This window comes from Leptonychotes weddellii, chromosome 1, assembly GCF_054177405.1.
Source record: "Leptonychotes weddellii isolate Sample4059 chromosome 1, ASM5417740v2, whole genome shotgun sequence".
Lineage (NCBI taxonomy): Eukaryota > Metazoa > Chordata > Mammalia > Carnivora > Phocidae > Leptonychotes > Leptonychotes weddellii.
The window spans coordinates 48,741,954-48,769,070 of NC_138369.1; the positions used below are offsets into that span (position 1 = coordinate 48,741,954).

Sequence of the window (27,117 nt, forward strand, 5' to 3'; positions counted from 1 at the left end):
GATCCTGGAGTCCCGGGATCGAGTCCCACATCGGGCTTCCTGCTCGGCGGGGAGTCTGCTTCTTCCTCTGACCCTCCCCCCTCTCATGTGCTCTCTCTCTCATTCTCTCTCTCAAATAAATAAATAAAATCTTTAAAAAAAAAATTGTTCTGTTCATCTTTGTAGACATAGCTTATATTTTGCTTAATCAAAATATTTCCTCTTGGCAGTGGACTCTGAGAGAATTGACCGGGAGGGAAAAATCCCAAAAGAAACGTTAGAGAAATTGAAGAGCCTGGGGCTTTTTGGGCTGCAAGTCCCAGAAGAATATGGTAAGTAAAGGGAAAACACCACCCTGCTGGTTTGGCTCTTAAGAAAGGACCCCATATTTGTCCAGGAAAGGGTTCTGTTTGGGAAAGGTGGCCTTTAAATGCAGTATGTCCAGGATCAAACTATAAAACCGCTGGAATTAAAAATACCCACCATGGACCAAATCTGGGGTCGCTGGCCGGTGAGTGTGTGGACTAAGGGACTTAGGAGCAGGAAGAACTGTTGAGGCCTGCACTATGTTCATTTGGCATGGCTAAGGACCACTGCAGGATGTCTGTGCTCTCCAGGTCCTTGTGGGCAGCAGAGAAGGAGGTGTGTATAACCTCAAAGCCACATTGGCCAATTCCAGTGTGATCTGCACCGTGAGGCCCTTTGGTCTCTCCACAAAGGAATTGCCCCAGAGCTGCGAGCCCTTTTTGTTGGAGGGATGACCATAGGCTGAGAGCTCAGGTGTCGGGGTCTGCCAGTTGCTTCCTATCCTGGTGCAGAGGAAGAAGGTGCATGGCTATAGGACACAGGTGCGTTGAGGTGGGAGATTAGATCACTGAGAACATTCGAGCAGGGCCCGTTGTGCTCTGGGTTGTCCCTGTAATTCCTGGGTCATTGTAGTGATGTTTTTAGCCCCCAGATGAAAGATCCGGCCTTTCTCCCCAGGATCCCAGTGTGATTCTGCCCTCTTAGATTTGGCCAGTCACTACCGCTGTCTCTTCTTCTGCCTAATCTAGAGTTGGTCATCTAAATTGTGTAGGGATTCAGGGGACAGCAAGAAGTGGGGCGGAGGGGTAGGGGAAAGAAGAACAGGAGCAGAGTAACAGTCACACCATGCACACACACACACCATTTAATTTTACTCTCAGTCCCCTTTGACATGGAAGTGTGGCTCCGGGTTCCATAGCCTGTATGCTGCACCCATTGCTGAGCCCTCTGCTTGAGCTTTCTCTGGAGTCGCTTCCCCCTTGGATCAACTAAGAACCCTTTTTAGGGGAAAGAGCTGTCTGTGGTGCTTTAAAGTCTTGGGCCTATTTCTTGTCTTCGAGCTGGTCATTTGGACATTTAATATTTTGGGCATTTTTCCAACCAGGTTGTGAGTTAGGTTTAGCAGAGCAAGATAGAGAAGTCAGGAGGTTTTCTTGACGTTCTGTCCCCCTGCCTGGTTTATCTCCAGAGACTAAAGGTAGGCCTGTGTTGTTCCTCATCACCTCCACAGCCAGGGTTGGGGGGCCCTCGGTGTCTGTAGAGTAAGTTCCCTCTGGTACCCAGCCTGGAGCTGGTCCTCCGGTCTGAGATGAGATGTGAACATTTAGGACCAACTAGTGCATGCCGGATTTGATTCGGAGGCAGATTTTAATTAGGTTACATCTTCGTTCCTATGGATGTTTATTGCAACATTTTAAGCTGTTAAACAATGTATCTTACCTGTCATTTATGACATACCTCTCCTCACATTTCTAAATATGTAAAAACAACACTGCCCCATCTGCAAGAAGACGTGAGACCGTCACTGCTGTCGCCTCCCCTCGTGGCGGAACACAGCAGCTCGAGCCTCTGTGGAGGAAGCTGCGCGTCCTGGTCTCCTTGCCCAAATCTGCAGCCTCCGTGTGCGGTGGGGGGAAACTGAGCTCTGCCCAGACAGCCGAGGCTCGTCAGTGTCCCAGCTCACAAGGCACGGGCAATCGTCTGCCCTAGTGTGCAGTCCACAGTGAATCTTAGAACAGAATGAAGGTGGGGGCAGAGCCAGAGAACCGTGGTGGGTCTGTCAGCTAAAAAAATAAATAAGTGCTTGGAGAAAACAAGTGGCAGAAGAAAACCTCTAGACACATAGTCAGGTTAGTGATAATATATATTTCCCCTTCAGGAGCATTTTTAAATTGTCTCTTGATTGGGGAGAAGTACTTAATTTTATCTGCAAACACTTTGTGTCCGTTTGGGATGTGTCTTTCTCCAGCTGCGTGTGTTTTGTGCCAGCATGTGGGGGGCGGGGGCGTGAGGTGATACAGCACTGTACCTCTTATTCTTGTTTCCTGTCCTACTCACTGGCGTGAAAGTGTTCTTTCTTTCCTGAGATGAGCTTGGGGCTTTTTCGCTTTCTTTTTTTTCTTTTTTCTTTTCTTATCTTTTCTTGGGAAATTAAGACAACGGCAACCTTATGTTTGTGCCCCCAAATTTTGGGGGAAATGTTCCCAGTCTGGAGCATTCTAAAGACTGCCTGGAAACCACCATCCTGGAAAATGGAGGCCCTTTTGGCAACCCAGCCTGGATTTTTCTCCCCCAGTTCCCTGCATGCTGCCTCTAGTGTGTGGTTCCTTCCTGCCCCTCAGCTTCTCCCCAGCCAGCAGTCTCCACTTACTTGTCATCTGTCTCCATGGGATTGCTGTTCCTCCATGATTGTGGTGATACCTATGTTAGTGGAAAAACATCAGAAGGTTTTTGGTTTTTTTTAAACAAACAGTAGTGACCCTCAGGATATGAAATGAGTAAGAACAAAAGTGTTTTGTTTTACAGTTTTGTGTAATGGCAGGAGTGGGGATGGGATACTGTGGAGCTCTGACCTTCCCCGGGTATGGAACCCTGGGGAACTACACATCAGGCAGGGCCATCCTTCCCTTTATGTGTGAGTGGCACCCTCTGCAGTTGGGCTGTGCGGTGGCTCCAGGGCTAGGACCCCCACCCGAATTGAAGGCCCGGCTCTGCTCTTGTTGGCCACGTGACCCTATGCCCCAATCTATCATTTTTAAGACACATGGAGGCCATCCAGCCACCTCTAGAAGTTGAAGATGAAATGCAAAATACATCAGCTCAGTGGAGTTTTTGTTTTTTTAATCTTTGTCTTCTTTCCAGAAGAGTGATTTTTTTTTTTTTTTAAAGATTTATTTTTGACAGAGTGAGGGACAGTGAGAGAGAGGGAACACAAGCAGGGGGAGTGGGAGAGGGAGAAACAGGCTTCCCAGTGAGCAGGGAGCCCGATGCGGGACTCAATCCCAGGACCATGGGATCATGACCTGAGCTGAAGGCAGATGCTTAATGACTGAGCCACCCAGGCGCCCCTAGAAGAATGATTTCTATCCAGGTTGACTTAACCTCCCCAGGGAATGTTTGTCAATGTCTAGAGACATTTTTGGCTGTTAAACCTAGGGGAAAGGGAGTTACTGGCACCTCTTGGGTGGAGGCCAAGGGTGCTGCCAAAAGTCCTGTAGTGCAGTGGACAGTTCCCCACAGCAAAGAATAATCCATCCCAAAATGTCAGCAGTGCTGAGGCAGAGAAAACCTGTCCTAGAGCCCACTGGATACTGGGAGTGGGTTGCCAGACAGCTGTCAGGTTTATAAAGATCTGTGACAGAAGATTTTAAATGATTTAATGCGTGTGAAGGTACTCTTTTTGTATTAAATGTTACCTTTTTATAATAAAAACATATATGTCTATTTATGCTTATATGCCTAGCAAAAATCTGAAGGGATGTACTCAAAAATGCTCTGATAAGTTTATGGGTAATTTTTGTTTTCTTTGTACCTTTCTGTACTGTGATTTCTTAAAATGGTAATGTGGTATTTATAAACAGGAAAAGCAGTCGAGCCCTTTGCCTTTAATGGGAGAAATATGGGTCTGGACCATAAGTAAAGCTAGTCTGTTTCTTCTCTAGGTGGCCTGGGCCTCTCCAACACCATGTACGCACGTCTAGGAGAAATTGTCGGCCTAGATGCCTCGATCGCTGTGACCCTGGCAGCACACCAGGCTATTGGCCTCAAGGTCAAGTCTAGGGTTTCCTTCTGATGCTATGTAAAGGTCTGGAGTCACGTGGGGGTTTGGAGGCAGGAGGCTTGCTCACTTTGACCAGGAAGTGACTTGGGCTTGCTGTCTCAGGGTCTCAGAGGGGGGCCCTGCAGCACTCCCCTGGGATCCTCCTCTCTCTAGCCACCCAGGACGGCACTTGGTCCCCACACAACCCGCGTTGATTTGATCACACTGTCCCTTCCCTTGGAATCTTCCTTCTGTCCCCGTCGCCTTTGACCCATCCTTTGAGGCCCACAACAGATGCCACTGCCTCCGAGGAGCCTGTCTTCACCTCACCGCTGGAAGCGAGCCTCCCCTGCTGAGCTCGGGAGTCACCAGGGCCCAGAGTGTGTCCTCCCTGCTGTTTGTGCACATGTCTTCCTTATCCCCAGGCTTGGAGCATTTTAGGGCAGGGCCATGGACACACAGCTTTCAGTGACCGGCCCGCTACTCAGGCTGTCTCTGCTCACTTTGTAGAAAGTGAAACGAGCCACGTGAACAGTGTGCGTGGCCCCCCCCGCCCCAAGAGCACTTGTGTTCCGGCAGTCTTCTGGTGGAAGGGGCACACTTCTCCCCGTGGCACTGAGAAGGAGGGTGGGACGGCTCGGACACTGCCTGTGTACCTTCTTTCTGCCAGGCATGGCCCCGGCGCTCCTGTAGACACAGGCTATCATCCAGACACCCCTCCGGTGGGTAGCATTACCCCCAGTGTGCAGTTGAGAGGAAGGAGGCTCAGAGGAGGGACATCCCTGGCCCAAGGCCACCCAGCCTGGAAGTGGAGGAGCAGTGATGATGATCCCTGAGTCCGACCCAGAGCCGTGGCTGGTGCCGCAGGCCCAGGCCACGCCGGAGCGCGCACTTCAGGGTGGCTCCTTGGCAGCGCACTCCTCCTGCTTGGCAGCAGCTCTCCACTTCTCCCTTGGAGCCGCCGGCTCTGAGCCCACGGTATTCCCTCCTGCAGGAGCTGTTTTCTCCAGGAGGGGCCGTGTTCTACAAGCATGTTTCACATACTTCTTTTCTCCCCACAGCTGACAGCAGCCTTGTTTGTGTTTGGTTTAGGGGATCATCTTGGCTGGCACCAAGGAGCAGAAGGCCAAATACCTGCCCAGACTGGCATCGGGGGAGCACATCGCTGCCTTCTGTCTGACGGAGCCAAGCAGGTCTGGCCCTTGGCAAGAGGTGCCACGTGGCAGCCTCCCGGGGCATCTTCCGGGTGCCCTAGGACAAGGGCTGTGGGTTTTGGTGAATAGGTGGTGGCTTTTCTCTCTCCCATCCCTGCATCTTGCAGAGAGTCGACTCAGCAACTTTTCTTTCAAATTCCCTTATCTTCACCTTGTTTCTCTGTCCCAGTGAGACTTACAAATGAGATGACGTACCTGACAGCACCCGTCAGACAGTTGTTTTGTGGTCTGCAGTACCCCTCACATAGGATAGTGCATTCAGGCTCCTAAGCAACTTGCCAGGCGGTACTGTCCCCACTGAACAGGTTAGGTGGTGTCATCAGCCCAAGGTCACACAGCCTGGTTAGGACTCAGGACTTCTACTGACAAGTCCATTACTTGGACCACACTCCATCCTGCTTCCTGTCACTTGGGAACCAGGGGTGCCCTGCAGTTCTCCTCACAGGAGCTCAGATGAGCTCGTTCTACGCATACATCCCCACATTTCAGCCTAAGGCCAGGTTGTTTTCACTGCCACTCTTTCGTGTGGTGAAGCGGGGGCGGCCAAATCCAGCCTGCCGCCTGTCTTTGTAAATAAGGCTTTGCTGGAGCATGCCCTTTGTTTACAGGTTGTCTGTGGCCCCTTCATGCTGCAGCAGCAGAGTTGAGCAGCTGGAATAGACATCCTGTAACCTGCAAAGCTGAATATGTTTATTAACTGGCCCTTTATTTTTAAAAGTTAGCCAACTCCTGTGTTAAGGTACCAAACCCTCCATTTGCCGCCTCCCAGAACTGTTCCTCATCCCCAGCGTCGCTCGCCTCAGCTGCGTGTTTCTGTTTCCACAGTGGGAGTGACGCGGCCTCCATCAAGTCCAGGGCCACGCTGAGTGAGGATAAGAAGCACTACATCCTCAATGGCTCCAAGGTAGCGCCCTGTGGCTTGCTCGGGCCCTCAGCCACAGCCTTCACCACGCACTGACCACCTCCCACACACCACGGGTTGTAAAGCACGTACACATCAGCTCTTGGGTGGATGCGACTGTTTATCTGGAAAAAGAAACTGTGGCTCAGGGAGGTGAAGTGACCAGATTTCAAACACATGTAAAAGTTTAGTATAACGAGCTTCCTCGCCGCCAGCACTGGCTTCAGCAGCTCCTACCCCCAGCCCGCCTTGTTTCCTCCATCAGCACGGCCACGCCTGCGTCGCGTCTCTGAGTTTCAGAGTGTCTCCACAAGATGAGACTGTTTTAAATACAAAGTCAAAATGCCATTCTCACATTTGAAAATTGATCATTTCTTTGTCTAGTCAGCATTCCAGTTTCCCTGATTGTCTCTTACCTTTTTATTTTCTGACAGTTTGCTTGAATCAAGGTCCAGATAAGTTCCATACATTGCAGTTTGTTGAGAAGTCTCCTTATCTTTCTCCCTCCCTACCCCCTTCCTTCTTCCCCTCTCCTTCCTGCCTGCCTGCTCTGCTTTCTTGAGGAACCCTGGCTGCTTGGTTCTGGAGCTTGAGCTGGCTCAGTACCATTGGCTTCCCTTTTGTGTGCAGACACACAAACATGGCCACCTGTGCCTCTTGGGGAGCCTGGGGTGAACCCCTGTCTTCTGTCCACACAGGCTCGGCTTCCCTAGAGCCAGGAGCTTTATGTTTCTGGCCTGAAGTTTTACAGGCCGCTGGGGTGTCTTGTGGCAAAGGGTGGAGCTGATGGGGGGTGCATAAGTTTGGTTTTCTCCAAAGCCCTTGCTCTTTCTTCCCTCAGGTCTGGATCACCAATGGAGGACTGGCCAATATTTTTACTGTGTTTGCAAAGACAGAGGTGGTTGATTCCGACAGCTCAGTAAAAGACAAGATCACAGCATTCATAGTAGAGCGAGCCTTCGGTGGAGTCACTAACGGGAAGCCTGAGGATAAGTTAGGCATACGCGGCTCCAACAGTAAGTAGCACGCGTGCAGTGTGTGGGGGGGGTGTGTATGGGGGGGGCACCCTTCGGCCCCATCCAAATTCCAGATCAAATGAGATGTAAATAGTTTTGCTTCCATATAAACATGTCAGTAAAGTCACATTAAGAATGCCCCAGTGACTCCGTGGCAAAGCCGAGGAGCGCCTTGAAGCTAATTTATTTATTTATTTATTTATTTTTTTAAGATTTTATTTATTTATTTGACAGAGAGAAACACAGCGAGAGAGGGAACACAAGCAGGGGGAGTGGGAGAGGGAGAAGCAGGCTTCCCACCGAGCAGGGAGCCCGATGTGGGGCTTGATCCCGGGACCCTGGGATCATGACCTGAGCCAAAGGCAGACGCTTAACGACTGAGCCACCCAGGCGCCCCGCTAATTTATTCTTTCAACACATGTTGCGTGTGCCCCTCTCCATGTGGAGGCCATAGTGATCTCCCTGTGAGCACTTTGCCCTGTGAGGGAGGCTGTAATGGACACCAAGGAGGCAGAGGGGTGTCCTAGGTAAACATTCCACTGCCGGACACCCCATCTTTCCTGCCTAGACCCTCCTCCTTCCTCTCACTCTCCCTCATACCCACCCAGGGCCACCTGCATCCCCTGAGCAGCACTTGGTCCCCATGAAGCTGGCGTCCTGTAAGTGGCTTCCGACCCGACCAGCACTGCCATGGAGTCCTTACAGGACTGCATCTTGGGGCTCCTAGTTCGGATCATGGGGTATCTCTGCTTCAGGGGACTGCAGGTGGCCCCTCCAGACCCGCTCCTGTCTGCCACCTCTTCTTTAGGGATTCTGGGTTCTGGATGGCAATATTTGCCATAGCAGCCTGGTTCAGCAGGGTCACAGGGCGCTGAGCTCTGACCTGGCTCCACTGCCTAGAAACTCTGTGACCTCAAACAAGCTCATTTACTTTCCTATGCTTCCATTTCCTCACCTAACGGAAAGGAGTGCTACTAGAATGCACCTGGTGACATGACCTGGGAAGGGAGTGTTATGACATCTGTATAATGCTTCGTGCACATGGAAGCAGGTGTTACCTCCCACCAGGCTCATGCTGCCTATTGATACTTACTTAGAACCTTCTAGCAGAGGAAGGAGCATGCTCAAAGGCCCAAGATAAAGAGCATGATGTGCTGGTGGGGAGAAGGTGGTCAGAGTGACCCGGGTGAGGGAGAGAGCAGGGTGGCAGCCTGCACCACTGCTGGGCCAGTGTCCGCACTGAAGTCAGGGCAGGTGGTGTCCCTGGGATCGTCAGTGGCCCCACAAGAGTGGATAGAGTGGCCCAAAGTGAGGTCAGAGAGGGAGGCAGCGTCCTCCCCACACTCAGCAGCCTGTGAAGGAATTAGAGTCACTGGGACAAGGGCCTGGCCCTGTAGCCCATCTGTTATAAAATAGGACCAGCAGCCAAAGAGATGATTTCATTGTATTTCACAGCCAAGCCATTGGAATAGTAGAATAAAAAGTCAGCAGACCTGGTTGCTTGCTGTTTGGCTACTCTTGAGCCGTGGCCTTCTTTGTCCTGAGGCTCCCTTTTTTTCCGGTGTTAAGTTGCTGGGAGCTGCTGTGTGTGACAGCCTGTAAAATGCTGCTATGGAAAACATGGTGCAAAAGCCCCTGTTCCCTCCCGCCTCTGTCCTCACCGCGGCCACGCTTTCCCTTCTCTGCCTGCCTCTGCACACCAAGTGCTTCCTGACTTCGGGGGCTGTCCCCGTCCCCCTGTCTGAGAAACCACCCGAGCGCTCAGCTGCCAGCGAGCCCTTCTCGCAGCCTGTGGGTGCTGGGCAGCCTGCTCCGGGCTGTGGGTGGGGCCCCAGTCGGCTGCGTGTGTACCGTGCTGGGGCTTGTTCTCACAGCAGCTCACAGGAGCCCCTGGCGGGCTGAGCGGGACCACACCAGCACAGGGACAGCTGGGGCTCGTGTTGGCTGGGCTCCGTGCCCCTGGCGACAGCTGGCTGGGCAAGGCAGGAAAAGGCCGTCCACTTCCGCAGAGCACAGAGCAGGCTGCGAGTGCATCTGAGTTAAGTGGGACCCACACTCCCATTGAATCCAGGCACCTTAGAAGGCCTGTGCCGTCCACTTCCATGGTTCTGCTTCTGGCTCATGCTCCTCCAAACTTCTGCCAAGTGTCCCCTTAGAAAAGCCTGATGGAAACCCCTAACAAAAATGTTACTATCTGCCCCCTCTCCAACCTCTGATTCTGTCACCACTCTCTATTTCGTGTGTAGTACTTAAACATCATCATGTCCCGAGCAAAGTAGGGGCTCCACGTGGACAGGAACCTTATCTCTGTACTATTCTTTCAGTAGCTGGAGATTGAATGAGTGAACAAATGAATGAATTACATTTCATGCCTATGGTTCCAGTGCAAGTGCTCTGCATTCATCAGGTAAGGCCTTCAATTTCATCTTTTTCAGCTTGTGAGGTGCATTTTGAAAACACCAAGGTGCCCATCGAAAATGTTCTTGGAGAAGTCGGAGGCGGGTTTAAGGTGCGTCGTGGGAGCAGCCCCCGTGAGGGCCGTGCGGGTTCATGGTGTAGCTTGTTGGCCCCCAGCCCCCTGTCCCATCTCTGCTTATAGCCAACCAGCGCGTGCTTGCCAGGTGACTGTGTGTAGTTCTCCGGGAAATCAGCAGATGGAGAAGGTGGCTCCCAGAAGACGGAGTGTGTGGTACTGCGAGGCTTCCCTTGCCTCAAGTAGGGATAGGATTCCTCTCTCCAGCAAGTGAAAGAAAGCAGGCCAGCGGGCACTGAGGAAGCTCAGGCTCTCTGAGTGCATAGCCATGGGTCCTGTCTTAGAGTCAGATTTATTATTTTTTAATTGACCTAAAACTCATATCACATAAACTTACTAATTTTCAAATGTACACGTGGGTATTAGTATATTCACTGTGTTGTACAACCATCACCAGGGTCTAATTCTGGAACATTTTCATCACCCCAGAAAGAAATACCGTATCTTCTCATTTCCCCTTTCCCAGTCTTTGGTAATCGCTACTTTACTTTCTGTTTCTATGGATTTGCCTATTTTGAACATTCCGTGAAATGGAATCCATATGCGACCTTTTGTGTCTTGCTTCTTTCACTTAGCATAATGTTTTCAAGGTTTATCCATGCTGTAGCACTTGTCACTCCTTTCTGTAGCTGAATAATATTCCATTGTAGGGACACACCACATCTGTCCATTCGTGAGCTCATGGACATTTGGACTGTTTCCACATTGGGACTATTATCAATAATGCTACTATGAACATCCATATACCAGTCTCTGCGTGAACAGTATGTTTTCAGTTCTTTTGGGTATATATACCTAGAAGGAACTTTGCTGGGTCATATGGTGACGGTATGTTCTTTTTGAGGAACTGCCAGACTGTTTTCCCTAGTGGCTGCACCACTTACCTTGCCAGCAGCAGCGTAGGAGGGTCCAGTTTCTCCACATCCTCACCGATACTTGTTACTGGGCATTTTTAAAATTATAGCCATCCTGGAGGGTGTGAAGTGGTATCTCATTGTGGTTTGACTTAGATTTTCCTAATGAGTGATCAGGTTGAGCATCTTTTCATGTGCTTATTGGCCATTTGTACATCTTCTTTAGAGAAATGTATTTTCAGATCCTTTGCCCATTTTTTTTTAAGCTTATTTATTAGTAATCTCTACACCAACATGGGGTTGAACTCATGTCCCCGAAATCAAGAGTCGCACACTCCCGCTGAGCCACCCAGGCCCCCCTCCTTTGCCAACTGGCTGTCTTTATTGTTTCCCAGCCCTAATTTACCAGATGACCTGGGCAAGTATCTTCGCTCTGGGGAGCCCCACCCACCTTGGCTGTGAAGCAGGGATCACAGCAATACCTTTCTCCATTCCTGGGTATTATGAGAATCTGATAAATGCGTTCAGCCAAAGCTCCTGGCTGGAGGCTGCTTGGTGAATGTGGACCAAATGACTTGAGAGGTGAAAGGACAAAAAGGGAGCAGTGTGTGCATAGTGGTATGTTTATTTGTGTAACTCAGATGTTATATACAGATGAGAGAATATAGATGGAAAAAATGAAGTTAGCTGAAGCTCGATTCTAAGAGAGTTGCTATTCATCGTTCAGTTTGGGTGCTCATCTTTCTAGCCCTTTTTATTTATTTATTTATTTAAGCTAGGTAAAGTAGGCTCCATTCCAGCATGGAGCCCAACATGGGGCTTGAACTCAACAACCCTGAGATCACGACCTGAGCTGAGATCAAGAGTCAGACGCTTAACTGACTGAGCCACCCAGGTGCCCCTTTCTAGACCTTTTTAAAGAGCATACGTCTCTTAAACATTTGGTAATGCTATTTGTGTAATATAACCTGTATTTTTTCATTTATCAAGAAATCTAATACTCTCTTCATGCTAGTAAATGTATATTGCTAATATTTTACGCTGCAGAGTATTTTTTTGTATGGTGGTGGCACATTTGATGTTCCCAGGGTCGGGCATTTAACACTGTTTTCTCCTCTTTCCTACTCAGAACCATATTGCATGGTCTATCTCCTTGCTTATATCTGTGCACACTTGTCTGATTACTTCCACAGTTTAAACACCCAGCAGTAGGCTTTCCAGCTCAGGGCACAAGCATTTTTAATTGTTGGCCCCCGCTGCCAGGTTACATGTGGAGAGTTGGGCTGGTTCCTGTATGGGAATGCCCCTTGCCCTAGTCCTTTCCACACTGCATTGAGACATTTTCCCCGTTGTGTTAGATGTAAAAACAATTATTTTAATATGCAAAAGAAAATAGATTTCCAAAGCCCTTTCTTTGTTATAAGTAGGATTGCTTGCCCGTTGGCCTAAATGCTAAAAAGTGAGTGATCCCAGAGACCACAAAATGATCGGAGGCCAGGTGAAAATCGCCTGGCTAAAGTGGGAGAAAAGGAAGAGCCTCCTCCTCTGGGTAGTCAGAGGTTTTTTTTTTTTTAAAGATTTTATTTATTTACTTGACAGAGAGAGACACAGCGAGAGAGGGAACACAAGCAGGGGGAGTGGGAGAGGGAGAAGCAGGCTTCCCGCCAAGCAGGGAGCCCGATGCAGGGCTCTATCCCAGGACCCTGGGATCATGACCTGAGCCGAAGGCAGACGCTTACCAACTGAGCCACCCAGGCGCCCAGTCAGAGGTTTTATCGATAGTCAGACCTTTGAGGTATGGCGGCAGGCAGGGGCTGTTGGAAGCGTGGATTGTGTCTCGCTTCTGGCAAAGTGCGGTGTAGAATGCCGTTGTAAGGAGACATCTGCGGGAGAGAAGCTCGTAAAGCGGGCAGGTGCCTCATAGGCAGGAGGGGAGGCCCCATGGTTGAGGAGGGTTGATATTTGAGCTCAGGAGCCCGTCTTGAAAAAGGGCAAAATCTGTTAGGTCTTTGATCTTCTGGGGAATGAGATCTAGTCTCGAATCCTTTTTTCTTTCTTTCTCTCTCTTTTTTTTTAATGAGCGTAAGAAGAAATTCTGAAGGGGCCGTGAAATGGATTGCTTTCATAAAACCATGAACTGGCTTTTACAAGCCCATGTGGGCAGAGAGGATGAGGTGGGAGAATTCACTTGCTCCTCATAGTCCTGGCAGGTCCCGAGACCAGTGCACACCCGAGGCCTGAGACTCAGGCGGTCTGAGATCAGAGGCATGGCCCCCAGAGGAGGCAGGGCAGGATCTGGGTATCACACTGTGGTGGGACATAACCGCGCCTGCTCCCTCATTCAGCCCCCAAGGAATGGAATCTGCACTTGCGCCCGCCCCCCCCCCCCAAGTCATTGGAGCAGTTTCCAACCTCACAATGTTTGCTTTGAGAGTCTCCCGTTCAGGTTAACAAGTGATCATAAATTCAGAATCAGTTGCATAATTTATTCATCCAAGTCACACATAAGCATTCAGTGAAAAGTAGTAATACGCTTGGAGTTGAGCTTTTAGGAAAACTGTGGTGTTCACAGACTCCTTTCTGCCCTCAGCCCCAGCCTGTCTTTGAGGCCTCCTAGTTGGGCATCACAGGCGTGGGAGGGGCTTGGCGGGTTACTACTGTCCTTCAGGAGGCTCATACTGGTGGGAAAGTCTTGGTAGCGTGCAGGGTGTACCCAGTAGGTCTTAGTTTCTGCCCCTCCTCTGAGGACTAAGAATTGGCCTGTTCTACTGGAATAATGTTGTCCGGTTCCTTTATCAGGAGGTGACTCCAAGGATGTTTGTGACTGAGTTACCTTGTTGTGATGTGTTGGGACCACACTGTCTCCTAGCCTGGTGGGGATTGGCAGGACGATTAACTTTCCTAGATGTGGGCACAGAATTCTCTAGAGACTTGCCTTTTGTCCTCAAGAAACCATCTGGTAAAAATAGACAAGCAGTGCTGTGGTCTGTCACCTGTGGTCCTCCAGGACCTTTGGGCTTTTCCCAGCACAGCAGGGGTGAGCAGGTCACTTGGGGAGTGCAGTCTCAGTGAGCCGCCCCCTCTCTCCCTGCAGGTGGCCATGAACATCCTCAACAGTGGGCGGTTCAGCATGGGCAGCACTGTGGCCGGGATGCTCAAGAAATTGATTGGTAGGTAAGTCAGGGACAGGAGCCTTTTGTGGCCCAGTCTTGCCCCTGCAGTCCCCACTCCACCCTGGAGGCTCTAACCATGTCCTTACACAGGCTGCTGCTGAGCCTGGCCTTCGGATGGACAGACAGCCCAGCTGCAGTTTAAGATTCGGACTTTGGTTTAGACCAAAAAATGTGGTCAATCTGCCCCCAAGTGGTTAATGTTCCTTTTTCACACTCCTCTGTTTTACCTATTCACAAAGGATCAGGGGAGTGGGGGAGCGGACCATCAGAGGTCAAGAGGGGTTGCTGCTCTGACCACTAAGAACAGGGCTACTTCACAAACATCCAGATGTGAGGAAGACATCAGTGCTAATTCAGTGGGAGACTCAGTGGGTGAGGAGTGGAACTCCGATCACTTAGCCTCAGGATCTTCCCTTTGTTTTTTCTGTTAGCATACCTGAAACCTAGAATTTTTTGTCAGTGAACTTAGAACAACCCTGTAGGGTTTTTGTTGGGCATGGATGTCATTATCATCTTAGCTTTGTGGAGGTGACTGCAGGGAAAGGCATGGGGCCCTGGCTGTGGGGGTGCTGATGTAGTGCTTATGAAGTTCCTCAGAGTTCAGGGCCAGGTGGGGACAGGGAGGCTTTGTTTTCATCTCTTACCTCCATTTCCTAGATGAGGAGCCTGAGGCTCAGAGAGGGTAAGTGATTAGTCCAAGGCTACTCATTTGTGTCTAAAAGCTGATCCTGTCAGACTCCAAACTCAGGCCTCGGCTCACTTTGCTAAGCTGCTCCCAAGGCCCTGAAGTGCCCTGGGCCTCTGCTTCCCCATCAGGAAAACTCCTCCATGCAAGAGCTTCATGGGGGCTCTCATGGTCGGCCTGCGCCCAAAGGACGTAGACTCTTGAGGAGGCTGACTGCAGGGGGAGGGGCTGGCATTTGCCACTGACCACTGGGAGGCCGCTTTACACACAACAGGCTGCCCTCCTGCTCTGGTGATGGACAGCTGTGACAGGCGTGAGCCTGCTCCTCCTATCGGGTGCTTCCAGGGCCCTGGCTCCATGCTGGGTGCCTTACTTAACACCTGCAGCTCTGGCAGCCTTGGCAGCAATGCTGTGAGGTCAGTGGTGATGTTCAGGGATGGTGGTTGCTTGGCCCGGCCTATCATCTGGTAAGAAAAAGGGCCAGATTCAGCCCTGTCTGGCCAGATACGCTAGGAAGGGGCAGCGCTGTCTGGCAGGGTGTTTGGTCTCAGCAGACCTGTTTCTCATAGTTCCTGCCTGAGTGTTTGCAGGGTAATGATGATAGCCTTAGGAAATCGTTTTAGGATAGCCGGAAAATGGTTCTTTTTAATGACTCTGCTCTTCTTCAGAAATGACTGCTGCATATGCCTGCACGAGGAAACAGTTCAACAAGAACCTCAGTGAATTTGGACTAATTCAGGTACTGAAGGTTATGGGCGCTGCATGTGTTGGTTTCACGTGTGGGCATGGAAAGTGCCTGTGTGGTCTGTGCTGGTGACTCCCGTGCAGTGATTGGGAAGAAGACAAGATAAGGCTTTATTTAATGTGGCTCGCTGTCATGAATGCTGGGGCTTGGTGCTCTTGGGCATTGAGGCTCTGGACTTCACTATTTTCTCTGCTGGCTGGCACATCTGGGTCTCAGCACATGCAAATTGTTTCTTGATTGTGTTTTTTTCTGAACACCCCAGGAGAAGTTTGCCCTCATGGCTCAGAAGGCTTATGTAATGGAAAGCATGGCCTACCTCACTGCGGGCATGCTGGACCAACCAGGGTTTCCTGACTGCTCCATCGAGGCTGCCATGGTGAAGGTAATCCCTGCCCAGCCTGAGAGACCCAGAATAGCTCCTTAGCTGCGGCCTTTCAGACCCAGTGTTCCCTGCCGTCTTCCTCTTCTCGCAAGCTCATAGGTCAGTTTATCATTGATCCAATATTTATGACATCCCCACCATGTGCCAGGCATGGCCCTAGGATGCAGCTGGGGAGGCCAGCATGGCACGGGAGAAACAGGAAAGAACAGTGCCCAGTAGAGTGTGTTTATAGGACAGGGCAGTGTCACCCCAGCACAGTTTATGCCAAGTTGTCACCAGTTGATAGCAGATGGAGAGAATATAGGCCGTGTTTTATAATTTCCCATCGGTATGCCATAGCAGCCGAGCTTTCTTGAGAAGGACTTTTATTGTGGGTGGACGGCCTTCCACTTTCGCATGTCACCCACAGCCAGGTGTCACGCCAAGCAGCTCACATGCAGAGGAGCAAGCTGTGGGTGAATGGGGCTGGGCGGGCAGGGTCAGGCCTCCTGGAGAGGGAGTCTGAGGTGGGTTTTAAAAGGACAGGAGTTTTCTCCGTGTGGAAGGTATGGAGTGGGCCCTTCCACCCCAAGGAAGCCTCAGAGGTAGGAAGAGTCATGGTGGGTGGGGAGCCACGGCTGGTTACTGTGGTCCAGGAAGAAAAGGAAGTGCCCGAAGCCACCCAGTGAGACTGTGACAGGGCTGCTACCTGGGTCAGTCTCGTCCTAGAGCCAGGTTCTCCACGCCGAGCCTCCCACTCCATCCCCAGCCAACCTGCCCTGGCTGAGACCCCCCCTGTGGAAGGCACCCGGCACTGCCGCCCCCGTGCTAATTGGGTCCTGGCTCTGTGGCAGGTGTTCAGCTCAGAGGGTGCCTGGCAGTGTGTGAGCGAGGCACTGCAGATCCTCGGGGGCTCAGGCTACGTGAAGGACTACCCATACGAGCGCTTTCTGCGTGACAGCCGCATCCTGCTCATCTTCGAGGTGAGTGCCCAGCAGTCCCGCCACCCACCCCGAGTGCTCTCATCTCCTCAACGCCTCTGCATAGCCCCGTTTCCCAGGGGTGGAGGGGAGGCTGAGGGGCCAAGCGAGGGCCCTTTCTGCTGAGTCTGCACTTCCGTTGGTGGTGGTGGGACAAGCAGAGATCCCACGGGAGGTCCGGTTGTACCTCCAGGGCTCATTCTGGGTCTGGCTTTCCTCCTCAGGATACGGAGGCAACTCAGCAGTGTCCTCTCCACAGGCTTCCCCAGCCCTGACACCTCCCTCTCTAATTGCTGCCCCCCTCCATGGGTTCACAAGCCTAAAAAGGGAATTCAGTGAGGGGGAGACCCCGGGTGGGGTAAGAAAAGGGGGGTTGGGGCCCCAGAGAAGCTTTTGGGGAGCTTGCGGTCTGACTGAATGGCCTGGCTGACGAGGGTGGACTGTGGAATACCCGCGCAGTGAGGGCCTGAGCGGCACCTCCCCCTACAGTGGGCTGGAGTCTCAGGAAGCAAGTGCACTTAGCCTTTGGGGGCAGAAACAACTGTGGCCTGGCCAAGGGGAGGGTGGTTTGGGCCAAGGACAGGGAGATGGAATGTGCCAGGCCCAATCAGGCCTTACCTGCCAGTGCTGGGTAGAATAAGCAAGTCTTTGTGGGAACAGTGAATAGTCCTAGTAGGGGGGGAGCTGGGGCAGGTAGTAGAAAAGTTGATGGGGGTGGGGGCAGAGGGTAGATGGGAAGGGGAGATAAGTAGCCAGGCTATGGAGGACCTTGACTGATAAGCAGAAGAATTTGGATCTTACTGTGCAGGCACTGGAAGCCATCAGAGGTTTCTGAGCAGGGAATGACTTGAATGCATTCCCATTCTGGGAAATTCCCCAGGGGCTGATGGGGGTTGCAGCGGAGGGTTGTAGAGGCCAGATGCATGCTGCAGAAGAGAGGGGTTGACTTCAGAGGCTGTAGAGAGAGATGGATGGAATTTTAGGATGGTCGTGGGGTGTCCAGGAGGCAGACCCGTAGATGAGGCTTGGAGCCTGAGCAACCGGTGTGGTTTCTGAAGGACACCTTCAGATCTCATGCAGGTGGGGCCCAGCTCCTGGGCTCCCCAACCCAGGGGGAAGACCTCATGGCTGTTCTTGTTCCTGGCATGCCCCCCAGCATCCCAGCCCTTGGTCCTCTTCCTTAGAGACAGGATGTGATGTGACCAGCCTGAGGGCACAAGGGGCACTTTCCCAAGGGCATAGGGACATGTCCCATCCCTGCTGCCCCAGGACTGCTTCTTCTAAAGCCCTTTCCCCTTGGCCAGTTGAATTTGGTCCTGACTGGGGGGGGCACGGAGGGCCACGGAGCCCTCAGTATGAAGCAAATGCTCCGGTCTGCAGGATGGGGCACACCTTAACCTGCAGGCCTCCAAGCTCCTCTTCTCTCCCATGGGAGTGTCCTGTCCACGGCCCAGCCTGGCTGCAGGCTTCAGTGCCCAGCGCTGGCCGTGTGACCTGCAGCGCACTGTGCACGTGGGGCAGAGGTGCGGCCCGCCTCCCGGACACGATCCCAGGTGGTAAGCAGTGCGCGCAGGTGCAGCAGCAGGGGAGAGGCGGCCCTCTGGGTATGGGTACCTGGCACTGGGGAGCAGCCAGCTCTCGTGCTCAGTGGCCGGGGGCTTCCCTGAGGAATCTGGTGGCACCCACCCAGCATTTGCTGCGCCTGGGCACCAGCACCCCTCCCTCCTGGGGAAGGTGGTTTCTCCCATTTTAAAGAAGCCGAATTGGAGGCTTGGAAAAAGGAATGACTCCTGTCTGGTTGTTCACAGAGAAGCGGTAGACCCTGAGGGAGGCCCCGGCCGTCTGGTTAGCCCCCTGCTCGTCCCTGTGGAGGGGTAGCCAGCGTGTTGCCCTCACCCTCAGCTCACAGCCCTGTTCCCAGTGGGAGGCTGCTTCCAGAGCGGCAGCTTCCGTGGCACTGGCAAGTGGGCAGTGGGGTGGCCAACCCAGTTATATGCACAGCACAAACAGGGCCATCCCAATGGGGCCAGCTTGACTTCCATACTGATCTGGCCACAGGGAACCAACGAGATTCTCCGGATGTATATTGCCCTGACAGGCCTGCAGCATGCCGGCCGCGTCCTGACTGCAAGGATCAAGTAGGTGCCAACCCCGTGTGCCCATCAGAGGTCCATCCTGGGGCGGCAGAGGGGGGGCTGCCCTGTCCTGGGATGGGGGCCATGGAGCCATGTAGTCAGAGGCTGGCTGGAGGGAGGGAAGGGGACAGGAGCCTTAAAAGCCAGGCTCTAGAGTTTGGCCTTCATCTGCAGGTGATAAGTGGGACCAGCTGCCTCACTACCCTCCTCCCCCGGCAGTTCCCATCTCCCACGCTGCAGGGAGCTTTGTTTTCAGAACCTGGAGAACGAGAACTATCCCTCCAACAGGCGCTGGGCTTGAAGGCTAACACGAGACTGCTCTCTTCTCTCACTCTCTTGCTCCTCTTGCCCCCCATCGTGAGCCTTGAGCACTTAGAAATCACTGCTGGAGCCCAGTATGGGCTGCTCAGAGCATTTTGCAGACTCCTTCACCCCAGAGCACCCCCTGGGGGCTGGCTGTGACTGTGACTGAGCGCTCTGTGTGGCTCCACCTCAGAGACCAGCTGTTCTCTGACAGGCAGGGAGGTCTTGGGCATCCAGCAGGCCCAGGGCAGGGCAGCACCTGGATCCTGAGTTGGTCCCTTGAATGCCTTGGATAGTCAGAGGGAATGGGTGTTGCTGGGCAATGGGAACCAGCGGTGGGGCCTGAGGTCACAGGGCCGTGGGCTTTCTGCAGAGAGCTTAAACGGGGCAACATGACCACTATCATTGAGACCGTCGGCCAGAGGCTGCGAGACTCCCTGGGCCGAACCGTGGATCTGGGGTTGACAGGGAAGCTGGGAGCGGTGCACCCCAGTGTCGCAGTGAGTGGGCACACGTGGCATACCCCCCATGTGGGTGCCCTCCTGATGGATATCCCCTTCCAGAGGGCTGTGACCAGGGTGTTGGGAAGGATGGCCCAGCCTGGTAGCAGAGCCCCTGGGCCCCAGAGCCCCAGCCAGGTGGGATGGGCACTGTGGGGGAGGTGTCGCTCAGTGGTCTTTCCCCTGGCATACTTAGGACAGTGCCAGCAAGCTCGAGGAGAACGTGTATTACTTTGGCCGCACTGTGGAGACACTGCTACTCCGCTTTGGCAAGGTACCCGGGCCCCTGCCAGATCTGGGGATGGCAGGCCCTCTGACTTGGGGGTTAGGGAGATGGGGTGTTTTCCCAAGTGTCTGCCTTTGGGACCAAGCCTAGAAAGAAATCTTGTTCACCATGAAGGGGTGGGGTGGGGTGGGGCTGCCTGTTCCCGGGGGCCACTTGGGTGGGTGCCTTCCTGGTAAAGAGAGGTTCCTTGGAGTAGGGAGGGCAGCCCTGCCTGGGCCCAAATCTAGGGCGCTGCTCTGTGAGGCTGTTGCTGCTCAGGGTGACATGAGAACAGTAAGCAACAGCCAGTGGTCTCAGCCAGGTTTCTGGGACCTGGTCTTGTCTTGACTCATGCCCAAATCTAGACAGAAGGGAAAACAAGGCAGCCAGTGAGCCAGCCTCTCACAACCCAAAGGGAGAGGCAGTGTCAGCCCCCCTTCACTGAGGCATGAAATGAGTCTTGAAGATGGCTGAAGATGTGCCCAGGGAGGGAGGCCCTGAGTTGCGAATCTCCACCCTGGGCTCTGTGTTCACAGACCATCATGGAGGAGCAGATGATCCTGAAGCGGGTAGCCAACATCCTCATCAACCTGTATGGCATGACGGCCGTGCTGTCGAGGGCCAGCCGCTCGATCCGAGTGGGGATCCGAAATCACGACCACGAGGTGAGCCTCTGTGCTGGCTTTATCCCCTGCACTTTAATGAAGCCTGTGGTTGGGGGAGGGGGTCAGTGGGTGGCATGGGCAAGTCAAGGGCCTTGGCACAGGCATGGTCCCAGGAGGCTGGCAGGTTTGCTGAGTTGTGGCCGTGGCCAGCACTGGTGGTCAGCTCCGATGAGAAGGTCTGTGCTGCTCAGGACACGGGGCCACTCCCTTTTGTCTTTCTACCTGAGGGAAGAGGGGTAGGTGAGTGATGGGATCCCAGACCTTGTGCCCTCACCCCGTCTGCCTTCCTCACCCTGCCTGAGGGGCTGGATGCAGTCACTGACTGTGTGCTGGGTCTTTATGTGCATTGTCCCACAACAGCCTGTGGGCACTAGGATTATGATGGCTCTCCTGCTGTAGAGGAAACTGAGGCTCAAAAGTGTTGAGTAATTTGCTCTTGGGACAGAGCTAGTTGGGTCAGGGCTGGAATTAGAACCTAAGACTCTGACTCCTGAGCCAGGCCTTTTGACCCCAGCCAAGCTGCTGAGTTTGGCTGAGTTCCTTAAAACTCACACACCAGGGGGCCTGGGTGGCTCAGTCGGTAAGCGTCTGCCTTCGGCTCAGGTCATGATCCCAGGGTCCTGGGATCGAGAGCCGCATCGGGCTCCCTGCTCGACGGGAAGCCTGCTTCTCCCTCTCCCACTCCCCCTGCTTGTGTTCCCTCTCTCGCTGTGTCTGTCAAATAAATAAAATCTTTAAAAAAAAATTAAAACTCACACACCAGGGTGGGGTGGGGTGGCGTGGGGGGTGCCCTACGTCATCCTCTTCAACCTTAATTCTGGCAGGTTCTGCTGGCCAACATCTTCTGTGCAGAAGCTTACTACCAGAATGTCTTCACCCTGTCCCAGCTGGACAAGTGTAAGTAGGGTGGCCTTGGGAGGGAGGTGTGGGCCTGAGTCCAGGTGACTGTTGATGGCCAGGCTCCCAGGGCCTGCTAGCTGCTCACCAAGCTCTCCCTTGAGTGATGGCTGGTAGGGTCGGGTGCATCTGCAGCAGGGCCTGCCAGATAGGAGCATGTACCTGCAGGTGAAGACTGTCAGAGCTCCCACAGGTCTGGCCCAAGTCTGGCAGCTGCCCTCCTAGCATATGTCCCAGGCTTTGGCCCTAGCCTCTGCAGGGGCTTGGCTCATAGGGCTGTTTGTCTGGAATGCTCCTCTTCTACCTTAGCCCCTTGGCCATGTCTGAGAACACCTGGCTCAGAATCTTCTTCTGACCCTTAGAGTTTTTTTTGGCCTCAGGGCTCCGTGTCATGTGACCCCTGCTGTAGAGCCCAGCCCTGTTGCCAAGTGATGGAGGAGAGGAGCGCACAATTGCTTGCAGCTCCTGGCTCTGGGTGCTAGCGTGTCTGTTCCGTGCTGTTGTGGGAAGACATGGTTGCTCCTCTTGTAGGCTTGACTGGCAAGAGGGTCCTTCTCCAGCCCCTGCTCCCACAAGATCCAGAGTTCTCAGGGATTAACAGGATGAGCCCTTTGTCTTTCAGGATGAAGCCCCATCCCGGTTTCTCCCTGCAGCCAGAATCACCTCCTAGGGGTGTGGAGGAGGAGAGTTACCTTTAGGGTTCCTTCACAGTGGGTGGGCCAACTTTAAAACAAAACAGAGGGCGCCTGGGTGGCTCAGTTGGTTAAGCGACTGCCTTCGGCTCAGGTCATGATCCTGGAGTCCCGGGATCGAGTCCCGCATCGGGCTCCCTGCTTGGCAGGGAGTTTGCTTCTCCCTCTGACCCTCCTCCCTCTCATGCTCTCTGTCTCTCATTCTCTCTCTCTCTCTCAAATAAATAAATAAAATCTTAAAAACAAAAAAAAACACAGCAGCCCTAGCAATACTCTGTCCTCACAAGCCTATTCTTTTTTCTTCCCAGATTCTCCAGAAAATCTAGATGAGCAGATTAAGAAGGTGTCCCAGCAGATCCTCGAGAAGCAAGCCTACGTCTGTGCCCACCCTCTGGATAGGACATCCTGAAGCAAAGGGACAGTGTTCCCTGCTGCCCCCAGGCCATGGCCCATCGATGGACAACTTTCTCCGGACGGTGGAGCCATTTCTTCCCCCTGTACACCAGAGGGGCTTTCTCCTGGCCGGAGGGTGCCTCCTTATGCTTTGCCCTGCAGGCACTGCTGCTTGACCTGGTCCCAGGTGCTGAAGAGACAGAATGCAGTTGGTGACACCTGGGATTTGAGGGGCTTCCGCTAGTTTAGGAGACGTCACAGTGGCAATGGGCTCGTGTTGCTGCCTCTGTGGCAGGGACACGGATAGCCACTTCTGCTAGACTGCACACTCTTGCAGACTGTGCATTCTCCAAGAAACAGCCTACAAACTGTGTACATGGAACAGATGCACTTAATAACAAAAAATATAAAATGCACAAGCTTGTGTTTACCCCTCTCACGTTTGTGCTGTACTGATCCTGTTTTTCCTCAGAACCCTGAGATCCACCCTCTGGGGATGGCCTCCAGTGCGCTTTGTCTTCGCCCTGCAGGAAGAGGGCCCTGCATGCTGAGGAGCCGGTGCCCAGGCCAGGCCACAGTGCCCTGGGGATTATCGAGCCTGTCTCTGGTCCTTCTCAGGTGATGGGTGAAACCGCCCAGGCTGGTACATGACAGCATATGCTTTTTCCTGCCGGGGGGGGGCCTTTCTCTGTGCTGTCTGTACAGAGCTTAGCCTCCACTCCGGAAGGGGAGCAACGTGGAATCTTGAGGTGGCACTAACAGGCCTTTGCGTTTCTCTAGGCTCCATTCTGGGCTGTTTGGGGCTCCAGAAAACCCACTACAGCTGTTGTCTTGAGGTGGGAGGAGAAGGCCAGGCTCTTTCCTTTCCCTTCAAGTACCAGTTGGTCTGCTGTGCGGACACCTGGGCTGGCCTGAGCACTCTGCCAGGGACTGGGTAACTAATCTTCAAAAGGTAAAAGTTGACGAATCTTGTGACATTGGAGGTAACTTTCCAGTGAAACCTGAAGGTCTTAAAGTGTTTTGTTGGCAAGGAAGCGCTGTGTACAAAATCGAGAGTACGAATCTGGTACGGCGCCAGGGAAGCAGCTGTCCGGACCCCAGGCCGCAGGCAGCCCCTTGGGAAAGGGGGCTTCACTGTAGGCCCTGTGGCATATGGGCACCCCTGGTTCAAATCGCCCTTTCCCACCTGCCATTTCCGAGTTTCCTTTAAACGTGGTGGGGAGGAGAGGCCCCCACGCGCATCTGTGGCGTGCTGTCGGCAGGCATAGGCTGCCGGACATGCCCAGGGAGCACGGGCTGGGAAGGCCTGCGGTGGAGCCCAGCGGCAGCACTTGGGCCAAGGAGGCAATCTGGCATTGCTGGGCTGGACCACGCCAACAGGCAGCAGGAGACCTTCACGCCACCCCAGAACCCAGAGCCTGTTCTGAAGGGAGGCAGCAAGGGCCAGACAGTGGGGGAGACAAATTTCAGCAGCTTGTCGGCACTTCCTCCTGTTTCATGGAGCTGTTACCAGCTGCCCTCAGGGGTTGGGGGAGGAAAGAAATCCATTTTGTTTATCTGCTCTGGCTTTCTGAGAAAGGTTTCTCTGGCAGACCTTGTCCATAGATAAACTCCTCTCTCTTTCTCCCTGAACAAAGTTTCTGGCAACCAGCAAATTTAGGTTCTCTGTCAACCTGTAAATGATCTGGAGGCCCATCTTCATAAACAGAAGGACGAGACGGACCCGTGCTTCTAGCCTCCTTCCCCCACACGGAAATGGCAACATCACGGAGCAGGAAGGGAGTTAGAAGGTCCCAGAGGTGCCCAGAGCCTCTGCCCCCAGCTGCTGGCCAGGCATCTAGACATGGGTAATGTGTGTTGGGGCTCAGAAAGCCCTTAGACTGATCTCCCAACTTAGGTGTTTTATAGCTAAGAAACCAGGCCCAGAGAGGTGCCTGGGTGGCTCACTTGGGTAAGCGGGCGGCTGTTGATTTTGGCTCAGGCCATGATCTCAGGATCATGGGTTCAAGCCCTGTGTTAGGCTCCACGCTCAGCGAGGAGTCAGCTTGAGGATTCTCTTTCTGCCCCGCCCCCACTTGCACATGCACGTGCTCTCTCAAACCATCTGGTGTGGTTCCAGGGACCAGGAGCAGTGAAGGGACTTGCCCAACGTCATCCAGCAAGTTAGTATTACAGCTGGAGCTAGAATCCAGGGCTCCTGAGTTCCAGCCCAGCACATTAATGCCAGACCTATTCTGACTCAACTTCCTAGCTTTAGGTAAAACAAAAAGGCCAGAGATGCGAAGCAGCAGAAATCCTGACTGCACGCAGCGTCAGGAGGCTCCACCTTGCAGAGGTCGCTGTTACCTGTTGCAGGCCTTGGCGCTGGAGGAGGGGGTAGCTCAAAGAAAAGCGGTGGCTTCTTATACAGGTCAAAGTCCTGCTGGCGCCGGTCCCAACTCCACCTCTCTCGATCCAGCACGTTAGCAAACCGGGCATTTTCCCTCCACTCCTACATGGCAAACACCCCAGTAAGTTAGGAGGGAGGGCCCTGCAGACACCCCACCTGAGGCCCCACCCCACCCTGTGGACCTCGTTCAGCTCTGTGATGGTGCCAGTGGGCGGCAGTCTGGGGTGACGGCTGCTTTCAGGGCTTCTGTGAAGACCTGTCAGTTGGAATCCGTTGGCCGTGAGCCAGGCCTGGCGGGATTTCTTCGTGGCTTTCTTCTCCTCTTCCTCTGAGTCCTGAGGCTCCACCATGGCTGAGAGGTACTTCTGGGAGTACGTGAATCTCTTCTGTGGCTCCTGGAAACAAGGGGCAGACACGAGGATGGAAGGGCTGATAGCAGCCATGGTTGGGGCTGACTGGCCCTCTGATCTCCAAGCAAGCATCAGAAACGGTGGCACATGGGGGCATAATGACAGTTCCCGACAACATAGCTGGCGATCCAGCTTTTGTGGCATATACACGGAAGAGCAAGGACTGCCATCCCTGCCCATGGTCACCTTTTAGTGCTGACTACGTCGGGAGTGTCACCTCTCCAGAGCCCCCAAGATGGTCTGTCAGCTTCCTTTGTGAATGAAAGCTGCAGTGAGGAGAGAGAACAGAAGGTGGCAGGGAAAGGTGGCTGGGACCCCAGTTCAGAATAACTGAACTGGGAGGGTCACGTTCCTGTTCTCTTTGACAGAGCAGCCCTTCTCTAAAGCTAACATGTTGGAAGCCTGCTAAGGCTTTTCCTTTGGGGTGACAGCAATGAAATGCTTTCCAGAGGTGAGGACCCTGCACTTGTTTGCAGCCAGGTACATATGAGTCTATGTTGAGGATCTCTCGGCTCACCCTTGTGTGTGGAGGATTCCCATAGAGTGTGGGAACAGAACACGTCTCCCCCCTAGTACGTGGTTCCCTTGTCTCCTTCCTCTCGCTGGTTGGCTTTCTTAGGCACACTGGAGATCCCCTGCTGACCTCCAGGCAGTATGGTCAAAAGTGGAAAGAGCTCACTGGATTAGCCAAATACTTTTCTGTCTGGAGTTAGATAAGCATTGACTGCCTGCCTCCCTCTCTGGGCCTCTCACTCACCTTGGCCATCTCTCGATACAGCTCCTTCTTAGCAAGCCCTGTGGAGTTCAGGGTCTGGATACTGTAGTTATAAACAGCGTCTTTGGCAGGGGCTGAAATTCTGATCACCTTCACCACAGACTTTGAAGGCTTCTTGCTAACCTGGTAGGCTCCAGTAATATTTTTCTGAAGAAAGAGACACCAGTCATTACACACAGGCCCCTGAACACCAGCTGCCGGCTTGTGGTGAACAAGGTGATCTGTGGGACATGGCCACAGTGCAGGTATCACATCTCGAATTCTGGAGCTGCCATTCCATCACAGAACCCTACCAAAGGGCCATCTGCTCCAACCCCTCACTGTCCGTGGTGGAAGTCAGGGCCAGAAATGAGATTTGCCTAAGGTCAAAGTAACTGGAATACACAACACCCAGCCACAGATAGCATTTGGGGCTCAGATGGTCAGAAGTGGGAGAAGCTTGAAGCTTTTGTGGCATATACACGGAAGATTATGACCTCAAGCAGCAAGGACTGCCATCCCTGCCCATGGTCACCTTTTAGTGCTGACTACATCGGGAGTGTCACCTTCTCTCCAGAGCCCCCAAGATGGTCTGTCAGCTTCCTTTGTGAATGAAAGCTGCAGTGAGGAGAGAGAACAGAAGGTGGCAGGGAAAGGTGGCTGGGACCCCAAAAAGAAAGAGTTGCACTCTTAAGTACGGTGTAGCGTAGCTTGTCCATCACTTGCCTATTAACCTTCAGCAAAATCACCATCTTTTGCTTTGGAAAAAAAAAATTTTTTTTAAGCTGAAGATGGTGACCTTGACTCACATCAACCACTTCTTTAGGCCAAGCCCCAGTGTCTTAGCTTTGGAATCTTTGAGGAGTTTCTGTAAAGAATGCAAGATAATCAAGGGAAAGATTCAATAAATCTGTGACTCACACATAGGAGTGAAAAGTCAAGGCAACAAGACCCCTACAGCTGGGAGCAACAGGGCCTGGAGGCAGAGACAGGGACAAAACTTTGGCCTGCGAGCACCTTCAAGAGGACTATGCCAGAGGGGCCATCTAAGCTGGGGCCCTGTAATGGCACACACAGAGCTTCAATCAGAGCATTGAGTGTTCTGTCCAGTTCTTCTAGGTGTTTTCAGTGGGAGGGTTGGTTTGAATGAGTCCGTCTCCTTTCACAAAAGTGCAAGTCCCCTGCTCCTTCCAAACCTTAGAGCTAG

The 27,117-nt window shown here is 52.9% G+C and overlaps 2 protein-coding genes across 5 annotated transcripts in view; one reads left to right on the forward strand and one right to left on the reverse strand.

Moving 5' to 3' along the window:
- Window positions 1-22,796, forward strand: part of ACAD9 (acyl-CoA dehydrogenase family member 9) — a 35,564-nt gene extending 12,768 nt beyond the window's left edge. For both annotated transcript variants that reach the window (XM_006747302.3, XM_031018155.2), the window contains 16 exons: window positions 210-311; window positions 3,948-4,054; window positions 5,138-5,238; window positions 6,085-6,163; window positions 7,002-7,176; window positions 9,612-9,685; window positions 13,658-13,733; window positions 15,090-15,160; window positions 15,429-15,548; window positions 16,382-16,510; window positions 18,566-18,645; window positions 19,319-19,445; window positions 19,642-19,719; window positions 20,247-20,375; window positions 21,200-21,272; window positions 22,273-22,796. In XM_006747302.3, coding sequence (XP_006747365.2) covers window positions 210-311; window positions 3,948-4,054; window positions 5,138-5,238; window positions 6,085-6,163; window positions 7,002-7,176; window positions 9,612-9,685; window positions 13,658-13,733; window positions 15,090-15,160; window positions 15,429-15,548; window positions 16,382-16,510; window positions 18,566-18,645; window positions 19,319-19,445; window positions 19,642-19,719; window positions 20,247-20,375; window positions 21,200-21,272; window positions 22,273-22,373 — 1,622 coding nt within the window. In that variant the 3' untranslated portion in view covers window positions 22,374-22,796. The remainder of the gene's footprint in view (window positions 1-209; window positions 312-3,947; window positions 4,055-5,137; window positions 5,239-6,084; window positions 6,164-7,001; window positions 7,177-9,611; window positions 9,686-13,657; window positions 13,734-15,089; window positions 15,161-15,428; window positions 15,549-16,381; window positions 16,511-18,565; window positions 18,646-19,318; window positions 19,446-19,641; window positions 19,720-20,246; window positions 20,376-21,199; window positions 21,273-22,272) is intronic.
- Window positions 20,371-27,117, reverse strand: part of CFAP92 (cilia and flagella associated protein 92 (putative)) — a 66,461-nt gene continuing 59,714 nt past the window's right edge. The window contains exons 12-15 of one of the 3 annotated variants that reach the window (XM_081822830.1): window positions 25,914-26,078; window positions 24,929-25,141; window positions 24,704-24,848; window positions 20,371-20,597 (exon numbers count right to left, since the gene is read on the reverse strand). In XM_081822830.1, coding sequence (XP_081678956.1) covers window positions 20,563-20,597; window positions 24,704-24,848; window positions 24,929-25,141; window positions 25,914-26,078 — 558 coding nt within the window. In that variant the 3' untranslated portion in view covers window positions 20,371-20,562. Of the gene's footprint in view, window positions 20,598-21,265; window positions 21,414-24,703; window positions 25,142-25,913; window positions 26,079-27,117 lie in introns of those variants that run through there. The other 2 variants (XM_081822822.1, XM_081822814.1) reach the window with 2 other exon arrangements.